The following is a 10,849-nucleotide window of genomic DNA, read 5'->3' as shown; positions in this document are numbered from 1 at the left end:
AGATATCACGCACTGGAAGGGGGGGGGGGGGGGGAGAGGGGGAGGGGGAAGTGGCTGAACATTGTTGGGGAAAAAGGTGCGGCGGATCCAACATTGTACGGCTTACAACAAAAATAAATGTTAAAATAACCTAGAGAATGGAATGCATCTTGGCAAAAGTTATTCTTCTACAAAATATTAAAGACCCTAGATAAGGACACCCCTAGATTCATCAACGTGAGATGCAGAGTTCGGATCGTCCACAAATCAGCCATGTGGAGGTGGAGCCTCGAGGTGTGAATGTGACATTAAAGTGCAAATCCGCTCCATACGCTTACACCGCATGTATTCTGTAACCAGTTCTTTTATTTATAACTACCAGCGCACTCTCATTCGTGAGTTCAACCCCCCAAACAAAGATGACTTTTTGATATTTACAGCTCTCCCTCCTCCCCTGATTCATGTTCTTTTTATCCGTTCCCAAATGGCGCCACCGGGATTTGCGCCTGGCTGTCACTCCTACCTCCTTTAAAGGGACAGTCACCAGCTGCACGAGGACTGTCGGCTCTCCGCTCCTGGCGGCTGGAGAGCCCTTTAAAAAGCCGCGCGGCGATGCCATGCTCCTCCAGCGCGCGTCATTTCCGGAGCATTGGTGGTTGCCGGGTTGGGTAACCGGGGACGCTCGGCGTTGCCAACAACGCTGGAGGTGAGAGCGGCTGGATCGGCGGCTGGCTCGGCGGCTAAGGACAGGCCGGAACGGAGCAGAGATCCGCTCCATCTCATTCGGTGAGCTGTGGCTTTATTTACAGCCATAAAGCGGCGGTGTTCGGATTTGCCTGGTTACGGAACCTATTGTTCCCTAAAGCTGATGGTAAGGGCCGAGCATACCTGAAAACCGTGTGTGTGCAGGGCTCCTCTATAAACACAACTTGTACTGAAGTGAAATGGTTCAATGAGCAAACTTATCTTGTGTCTGAATGTAGAAGGGCCGAATACTGGAATTTCTTCACCATGCTCAATGGCTCTTTGGTGTAATTTATATAGAGAGTCATTCAGTAGAAGGCGAGGGATATAAATGACAATCCACTCCACCCAGCAGCTTGAAAAACAGGGGTGAGATTGAAGGGAGGGCATTTTTACCAGAGTCAACTCTGTAAAGACATCTAATTTGAAGTTTACAGGGCCAAGTTACAGACCTCCTTCTCCTCCCCCACACCCCCACCCCGTTATCATTAATGCTTGTCCGACGTGTGTAAGCAGTGTTGTTTCTTGCGAGGATTTAACATGGAAAAGTGTGTGGAAAATACATGTTGGTAGTAAATGCTAAAACGAGTGCTGTTGGAAAATTTTGGAGGATCAGAGAGGCCAAGCTGATCAGGTTTGTAAAGCCCCAAGAGTGAAAATGGAGGTACATAAAATTTCTGTTAATAAAAAATTAATAGAATTCTGACTAGCATAAAGGTGCATATGATATAAGAATAAAAAAGTTATATAATTTTGGACAAAAACAAAAATACCTGGAAAAACTCAGCAGGCCTGACAGCATCTGCGGAGAGGAACACAGTTAACGCTTCGAATCCATATGACTGTTCAACAGAACTAAGGAAAAATAGAAAAGAGGTGAAATATAAGCTGGTCTAAGAGGGTTGGGACACGTAGATAACTAACTATACTTCAGTTCTGTTGAAGGGTCACGTTGGACTCGAAACGTCAACTCTTTTCTTCTCCACCGATACTGCCAGACCTGCTGGGTTTTTCCAGGTAATTCTGTTTTTGTTTGGGACAGGTAGAGCTGGATAGAGGGCCAGTGACTGGTGGAGATTGCCAAAAAATGTCATAGACAAAAGGACAAAGAGGTGTTGACGGTGGTGATATTAGCTAAGAAATGTGCTAATGGTGACATTAAGGGTAGAAAGCAGGACAAGCAAGGTACAGAAAGCCCTAGTGGGGGTGGGGTGGGGGGAAGGGATCGAAATAGGCTAAAAGGTAGAGATAAAACAATGTATGGAAATACATTTAAAAATAATAGAAATAGGTGGGAAAAGAAAAAAATATATATAAATTATTGGAAAAAGGGGATCTGAAAGGGGGTGGGAGTGGAGGAGAGAGTTCATGATCTAAAGTTGTTGAACTCAATATTCAGTCCGGAAGGCTGTAAAGTGCCTAGTTGGAAGATGAGGTGCTGTTCCACCAGTTTGGGTAATTTTGGGCTCATTATTATAGAAAGTATATTAAAGACATGCATACTGTACATTTACTGGCATGATAAACTATATTTCTGAGAATAAAGGTGAGGCTTGAGACTATCTCCAGTGGAGTAGAGAAGGCTAAGAGGAGACTTAATAAAAGTTGTTTAAATCATGAAGGATTTGATAAGTTGAATAGGGAATGGACCTGAGGACCCTGATGACAAGTGATTATCAATTTAAAATTCTTAAAACGAGGAGAGATTAGGAAAAATGTTTTCATGCAGAATTATTTGAGCATGAAACGTTTTGCTGGAGGGATTAATTGAGAAAGAGACCATTGTGTCCTTTAAGAGAAAAACAGGTAAATATTTTAAGCAGAGGAACACATAGGGAAATGAAATTGATATTGCTCTAGCAAAGAACAGATGGAGACAATGTGGTATAATGGGCAAAAAATAGAAAATGTCATAAATACTCAGGTCCGGCAGCATTTATGGAGAAAGGAACAGTTAATTTATGGTAGTCAGAATGCTGATGAAATGTCATTAACCTGAAATGTTAACTGTTTCTTTCTCCACAGATGCTGCCAGACCTTCTGAATTTTTACAGCATTTTCTGTTTTTCTTTCAGATTCCCAGTATCTGCAGTATTTTGCTCTGATATAATGGACTCCTTCAGTTCTACTTAATTAAATGTTGTTAGTCTGTTTTTAACTTATGTCATGCATTTTAGTTTTCAGTAACTTTTATCAGTTACATACTGTGGGTACTTATTTAAATCATAACTTCCTCAAAACAGTATATTTGTGTTATATTAAATACATGTATACTTTTGATTTTACTTATTAAAGGAAAGCTTTGTTGCATTCCATCAAAATTTATTTCAAGTTTCTATATCAAGAAGTGACTGAATAACACTTGTTTGTGTTGATGAGTCACTTTTTTTGTCGTCATCCAGTGTTCAAACCTAAATGCTTGATTTAAGATTTGAGTTGTGAGATTAAGCAATGATCAACTAAAGCAGGAGTTAAACAAGTTTGGATTATATTATTTTTATAGTTCTATGTTCAAAACTAATTTGAACTTTTATGCAATTCTTTTAGCAGCTGGTTAGACCATAAGACATAGGAGCAGAAATTAGGCCATTCGGCCCATTGAGTCTGCTCCTCCATTCAATCATGGCTGATAAGTTTCTCAACCCCATTCTCCCGCCTTCTCCCCGTAATCTTTGATCCCCTTACCAATCAAGAACCTATCTATCTCGGTCTTAAATACACTCAATGACCTGGCCTCCACAGCCTTCTGTGGCAATGAATTCCATAGATTCACCACGCTCTGGCTAAAGAAGTTTCTCCACATCTCTGTTCTAAAAGGTCTTCCCTTTACTCTGAGGCTGTGCCCTCGGGTCCTAGTCTCTCCTACTAATGGAAACATCTTCCCCATGTCCAGGCCTTTCAGTATTCTGTAAGTTTCAATCAGATCCGCCCTCATCCTTCTAAACTCCATCGAGGATAGACCCAGAGTCCTCAAACGTTCCTCATATGTTAAGCCTTTCATTCCTGGGATCATTCTCGTGAACGTCCTCTGGACCCTCTCCAGGGCCAGAACATCCTTCCTGAGATACGGGGCCCAAAAAAGTTATTATAGTAGCTGCTTCTGATATTCAGTGTACAGATTGTGGGTGTCAGAAAGGTCTAAATGTTTATTTGTCTCCAATTTTGTTGCTTTCACTCTGATAATTTCTCAATTTTACCCTACCAAAAAGGCAGAAGGATGATGAGCTTCCAGACCACTACAATTGTTCTGAAACCAGCTGTTAGGCAGTACATGGGAATGACTTTAGTTGGCTTGCCCCTGTTAAGTTTTGTTCCCTGATCCTTGAGTTGCTTCATCTGTACTTAATGGATAGCTGAGATTATAGCATACAAACATGCCAGGTATGCACCTTGATCCATATCACAACTGTAGTTTTTTTTAAAAATTGAAACAATGTAGCTTACTTTGTGATTTACTGTTTGATATCTAATTTGTTGCAAAAACATTGGAGAGGAAAGTCTGGATGTAAAGTAAATGCTGGAATCAAGTCTCGATGTTCTGAGTCAAGGGTTATCTCTAGTCAAATTTGTTTTTTCTTATATACAGAAGTTACAGCACAGCCATCTTGTCTGTACTGGCTCTAGGCTAGAGAATTTGAGAACTAATCTCGCTACCCTGTTGCCTCCTTAATCTTGTATCTTCCTCTACTTCAAATTTTTTTCAGTTTCTCTTTAAAGGATGCCTCGGCCACTCCCTATATGCTGTAAGAAGCTGTGTGTAAAGAATGTTCCCTTATCACTGCCTTCACTCCATCGGTGATCATTTTAAATTGAATGTCCCTTGTGACTAACACCCCTACCAGACGAAATATTCTTTCTCTAATCACTTTTCAAAATTATGAAGAGTTTTGATAACCTACATTAATTCTCGTTTATAGACATCTTTACTTTAGTGGAAATGCTCCCAGTCTCTCCTCATTGCTGTCGTTTCCTACCTCTGTCATCATCCTGATAAATCTACTCTGTATGCTCTCTGTGGCTTTAAATGTTGTTTCTCTATGTGGCCTAACTGTCGCCTAACTAATGTTTTGTATAAACTTATATTCCACAATGATCCTGGGCCTCTGGTGGGTCAGTGTCCACTGTTCCTGCTCTTGGTGGGAGAACTTGTGCTGAAGGGGCATCAATCATGGGGAAGGCCTAACGGTGGCCTTTTAAGTGTCTGAATGGCGCTTGAATCTGTTGGGCCTCCTGCACAGAATTGAGGGTGTTCGTCTCTGACAAAATACTAGCCCGTGTATCTGAATTTTTCTAATAAGCCTTTTTTGAGATACCATAATCAAATTCCTTCTGAGAATCAATATGTGCTAAATCTGCAATCTCTTCATCCAGTAAATATTCAAAAAATTGTCTAAATATGTCAAACACACTTAACCAATTTGTACTGGCTGGTCTTAATTAATCCATGCATTTCTAAATGCTCACCAATTTTATCTAACTAAGACTCCATGATTTACCCACAAATTGTTAGATTGCCTTTTTTTATCCCTCTCTTCCTGCTTGAACAAAGATGTTAGATTGGCTACTCTGCTCAGTTAGTACTGTATTATTTTAATAGTTTATCTGTCTCTCTTTGGGTAGTCCCTTGTTCAATGGTGCTGCAATTTTGTCCAACATTAAATATCTATTTAACAATTCCAGTAGCTCAAGTTCCCAGCTCTTGTGCATTCTGACTCTCTGGTGATCAGTGAATAGTCAACCATTTTTCTTTTCCGACAATATTCTTGTGTCATGAAATAGTTGGTATATCTTTTGAGTGACTATGTTCTGAAGAATACAATCCAGAAACCAATGATGCTTTCTGCTCTGGAGTGTGACCAATTGCTGCTTAAGGGATTCAAATTTTCTAGAAATTTGGCACAAATGTACTGTTGCAGAATTGATTGAGGATCAATGATCCCTGTAAATTTTCTTTGAAATTAACAGGCTATACACAACAATGTTACATAAGATATGTGGCACAGAAACAACTTTTACTCTTGATCTAAGGTCTGCATTTCAAACTGGTAAAAAAAACTTGTCAAACATTGCTGTCTGCTTAAGAACAGTGTAGTGATTTTTGAATATTGTTTATTCAAACTGAAGTCCAGGAGCTGTGGGCCATATTGGCTCTTGTGATCTTTTATTTTCTGGTTCAACTGATTCTTTTTGCAATAAAATTTTGACTTTGTCACTTAATTTTTAAAAATTGTTTTTTTGTTTAGGGGAAGGCAAACATGCCTGTCAGTCCAGAAGATCCAAGAAAAAATTTCATCCTCAGAACGGCAGGAAATTATTTTGGCTTTTCACCTTCAGATTCTCTTATTTCGTCAGCGGGAAGCAGAAAGGAATTGAACAATTTTCTGGATGATGGCAATGTATTTGTTATCTCATTTCAGAAATCTGGTGACCAGCTGGTTATATGTAATAAGGTATAAATTATTTTTTTCATAAATCATAGATTGGATTAGCTTGTGTAGTGCATGGTAAAAAATATCATCTTTATAATGGGTAGTAAATGGAGCCAGTCCATCAGTCCACAACATAAAGTTTTCATGTATTTTAGTGCAGAGTTGACAACCTCACTTTTAAGAGGCCAGAGCATGTTTTCTATGGGAAATAGTACAGTGCGTAGTTTTCTTCTGATCTTGTGTAAAGCACATTGTTAGGACAAGGGAAAAGGAGCTTTACTGTCTATGAACTTGTGCTATATTTCACCTGCAAGTGTTTGATGGTCATGCTGGATAAAATGTGAAGGGTGTCCCATTCCTCAGCACTGATATTATTTAACTTGTCAAGCACAAATTTTATCAGAAATCCAAGCTGATTTTTTTTTTAACATTTAAACTTTTTTTTAGTGAAGCCTTTTTTTTAACATTTGGACTTTTTTTAGTCAAGCCTTGTAAATCATTCTGTATTTTATTGGCTTATTATTTTTAGAGGATAGTGAATATTCATGTTTTTGATCTTTTGTTTTATTCTTTCATGAGGTGTGGGTGTTGCTGGCCCGACTAGCATTTATTGCCCATCCCTAATTACTCTTGAGAAGGTGGTGGTGAACTGCCTTCTTGAACAAATGCAGGCCATGTGGTGTAGGTGCATCTACAGTGCTGTTATGAAGGGGGTTCTAGGATTTGGACCCTGTGACAGTGAAGTACCGGCGATATAGTTGTTGTTAGGGCTCATAGCTTTGGCCTTCAGCTGTTTCTTGATATCACGTGGAGTGAATCAAATTGGCTGAAGACTTGCATCTGTGATACTGGGGACCTCAGGAAGGAAGATGCCAAGATGTATCATTCACTTGGCACTTCTTGCTGAAGATTGTTGCAAATGCTTATAGTTCAGTTATTGGGTTACTAGTGACCTGGAATCTGAAGGGCCACTTGCTCAATCAAAATAGAAAAGCAGTCTGCTGTTTGTACCTTCCTGTTCTCTCTGGGTGCCTGTGGGTGATGATCCACTTATACCTGCGGGACTGCTCTACACAGCATTGTGGAAGGAGCACAGCCTTTGTAAGGGTAGCCATCTAATTGCTTTCAGTTTCCTTGGAGAAATCTAGTGACAGGGGATGCTAACAGAAGAACTTGGTTTTGTTTAGCTGGAAGTTGGTGGTTTTGCAAAACAGTTGAGGTATGAGTGATGGACTGTGCTGTATAGTTGCCAATGATGGTTGAAATGTGCAATTTTGGCAAGTTGGGACGGTGCAGCAGAATCCAAAGTTTTCCACCTGGATCTTAATCGATCTGTTAAAATGAGTGTTTGAAAGGATTAGGGCATGATTGGTTCATGGCCAACTTCCTGTATATTCTCACTTTACGCCAAAGGTCTATTAAATGTCCAGATACTGTCTTTGGAACTGGCTGGTGCAGAGCGTAAGCAAGGCAACGGTTAGTGGAGAAGCCAATATGTAGAGATTTGTCAATCTTTTTTACCTCCCCAACTCTCCTAATTTATCAATTCTGATAAAATCGAGACAATTTACTCTTGAGGATATTTGTTGCCTTGAAATAAACTGGAGTATACTGAGAGTAATAGAACACTTTTTATTGTCACCACCCTTTGAAACTGTATATAGCAGGCTTGCTTTGAGGAACAGTTGGATTGCAACACCCTTGTGAATGTCTGCATCAGTATTGATTGATGGTTTAAAGCCTCAAAATCTATTTTCAAAAGGTTGTGTATTTGTTTACTAATATTGCATACATTTTGTATCATGTGGTGAAAATTGTCATCTGATTGCTCACCAAAGTTGTGTTGGAATCCTATTGCATTCCATCGTCGTAGATGGTATCGAGCCACTTGGATGTTGTTGGTGTTGCACTCACCCAAAAGTGGAGAGTATCACAACATACTCCTGACTTGTGCCTTGCAAATGGTGGAAAGACTTTGGGGAGCCAGGAGGTGAGTCAGTTGTCACAGAATATCCAGCCTCTTGCTAATCCTCTCCAACTTTGCTATTGTTTGAGAGTAGGCTGATGAGGGAGGTAATTGTCTCATGAAACTAACATTTATTTTCATTATATTATTGTGGTTTATTGTAAAGTAGGTTTATGGGTATGAGTGTAGATGGTTTTGTCTGTGTGATTTAATTGAATTAAAGTCAGATAGACTGCAAAGTTGAAATTATCAGAAGAAGTTGGGTGTAAAAGGCATTTGAAATGCGAATGAGTAAACATGGATGAGGACTTAGCATGTAGGGTGTGAAGGAAATTTGCATCTTTAGATAAGTGAAGGGGTTGTTTAGGTTTCAAAGGGATGGTGGGATGTTTACAGCTAACAAGATGAGCAAGGCCAACCAAGCAGTATGTTTCTTTTTCTCCAAAGGTACTGACCATATTGGCAACATGAAAGATTTTTATATTATGGGGAAAGTAAATTTCCAAAGACCTAGACCATTGGAATTTATAGATTAAAGAGAGAGAAATGTATATAAAGAAGAATGGAAGGCTATGTTGGGGGCCAAGTAAGATCCAAAAGGACTGGGTAAAACAGCCTTGGAGAAGCCTCTAGCCACTTTTGCAGAAATCTACTGTGCCCAGTAACCAAAGGTGGAGGAAAGTCTTTGGAATTCCATTGTTGAGTGGGTGCTGTCATGAACTTGCTGGCTTGCCTATTTAAATTTAAAAATCTATTTTGGACTGTTGCCTTAAATGGGGTGTGTAGTTGGGAATCAGGATGATTATGTCAGGCTGTTGCTTGAGACAGTTCTCCCAATTTTGGCACTAGCCCCCAGATTTTAGTCAGGAGGACCTTGCAGGGTTGACAGGGCTGGGGTTGCCATTATGGTTTCTGGTGCTTAGGTCGATGCTGGTTGGCCCGTATGGTTTCATTCCTATTTTATTGACTTTTTAGCAGTTAGATGCAACTGAGGTGGCTTGCTAGGGCATTTAAGAGTCAACCACATTACTGTGGACCTGGAGTCACATGTAGGCCAGACCTGGTGAGGACGGCAGATTTCTTTCCCTAAAGAACATTAGTGAACCAGATGGGTTTTTACAACAGTTGACAATGGTTATCATTAGTCTTCTAATTCCGGATTATCATTGAATTCAAATTCCACCATCTGTCGTGGTGGGATTCGAACCCAGGTCCCCAGAGCATTACCCTGGGTCTCTGGATTACCAGTCCTGTGACAATACCACTATGCCACTGCCATTAAAATGGGAAGAGATTGTGCAGACACACCATTGAAAAATAACATGGAATTTTACTGCACCAAAGCAAGCTCAACGCAAACTGGAGGAACAGCACCTCATCTTCCGACGAGGTACTTTACAGCTTTTCGGACTGAATATTGAGTTCAACAATTTTAGATCATGAACTCTCTCCTCCATCCCCACCCCCTTTTCTGATTTCCACCCCCCCCTTTTTTTCAATAATTTATATAGATTTTTCTTTTCCCACCTATTTCCATTATTTTTAAATGTATTTCCATCCATTGTTTTATCTCTACCTTTTTAGCCTTTTTTGATTCCTTCACCCCACCCCCACTAGGGCTATCTGTACCTTGCTTGTCTTGTTTTCTACCCTTAATTAGCACATTCCTCAGATAATATCACCACTTTCAACACCTCTTTGTCCTTTTGTCTATGACATCTTTTGGGTATTTTTGTTTTTGTTTTGGATTTCCAGCATCCGCAGTTTTTTGCTTTTATCATTAGGTATTTGTGTTTGTTTTTGTTTTCACATGAGATACCTAGTTTAATCTTCCTTTTCTGTTTGTCTCTTAAATTCTTTTAATATTACTCATTATCATGCAACTTTTTGAAGGCATTGTGGATTTTCAATGTAGATGAGAGAAAGAAAAGGAGTGAGCATAGATATTTGGGGACTCTGGAATGACCGTATGGGCTTGCAAAGAGAAGCTGTTGTTGGAGATGTGCTAAGGTTAGAACCAGACAAGAACTGTCTCTTAATTGGGCATCTGAAAGGGCATGGTAATGGTTAATGTGGTCAAGTGGGTGAACGAGAAATACTTCAGTGGTTGTAATTAGATTGTCATTTGATAATTTGGTAATGGCTATCTTGGTGCTGTGAGTAGTGAAAGCTAGACTGAAGGGGTTAAACAGGGAGTTTTGCAAGATGAGGATCGAATTTAGAAGGTTATAACCAATTTAGTGGGGAAAGGGTGGTTAAAAAATTGGTATGAAAGCAAAGCACTGCGGATGCTGTAGTTCTGAAATAATATAAAGAGAAAAGGCTGGAAATACTCAGGAGGTCAGGCAGCATCTGTGGAGAGAAAAGCAGAATTAATGTTTTAACTTCAGGGGTGACCTTTTGTCAGAACATTAAGCTGCCAGCTCTCCAAATAGTGCAGTGGTATCTTTTATGTCCATCTGAAAGGCTGGAAGGTTCCTTAGTTAAATATCTCAAACAGAAGATAATACCTTTGATAATGTAGTATTCCTGTCATACAGCATTCAAATTTTAACCTAGATTGTACTCCAGTCCTGCAGTGGGTCTTGTCCTATTTTAGGACAGAACCATTTTCCACCTTGTTGGAGTTGAAACTTTTTGCGCTATAGTTGAAGGCTACATCTAATCAGACCAAATTTTAGCAGCTTAACTCATGGCTGGTGATCAGCTTAGGAAACAGGTAAGAAGATAC

The 10,849-nt window shown here is 39.8% G+C and overlaps 1 protein-coding gene across 2 annotated transcripts in view; it reads left to right on the top strand.

The window, feature by feature from the left end:
• The first annotated feature begins 384 nt into the window (after nucleotides 1-384).
• dync2h1 (dynein cytoplasmic 2 heavy chain 1) overlaps nucleotides 385-10,849 on the top strand; it is a 766,235-nt gene continuing 755,770 nt past the window's right edge. For both annotated transcript variants that reach the window (XM_078545532.1, XM_078545531.1), the window contains exons 1-2: nucleotides 385-765; nucleotides 5,967-6,173. In XM_078545532.1, the coding sequence (XP_078401658.1) occupies nucleotides 5,979-6,173 (195 nt within the window). In that variant the 5' untranslated portion in view covers nucleotides 385-765; nucleotides 5,967-5,978. The remainder of the gene's footprint in view (nucleotides 766-5,966; nucleotides 6,174-10,849) is intronic.

Source organism: Cetorhinus maximus, chromosome 7, assembly GCF_964194155.1.
Source record: "Cetorhinus maximus chromosome 7, sCetMax3.hap1.1, whole genome shotgun sequence".
In the NCBI taxonomy this organism is placed as follows: domain Eukaryota; kingdom Metazoa; phylum Chordata; class Chondrichthyes; order Lamniformes; family Cetorhinidae; genus Cetorhinus; species Cetorhinus maximus.
This window is presented reverse-complemented; position numbering and strand designations above follow the sequence as displayed.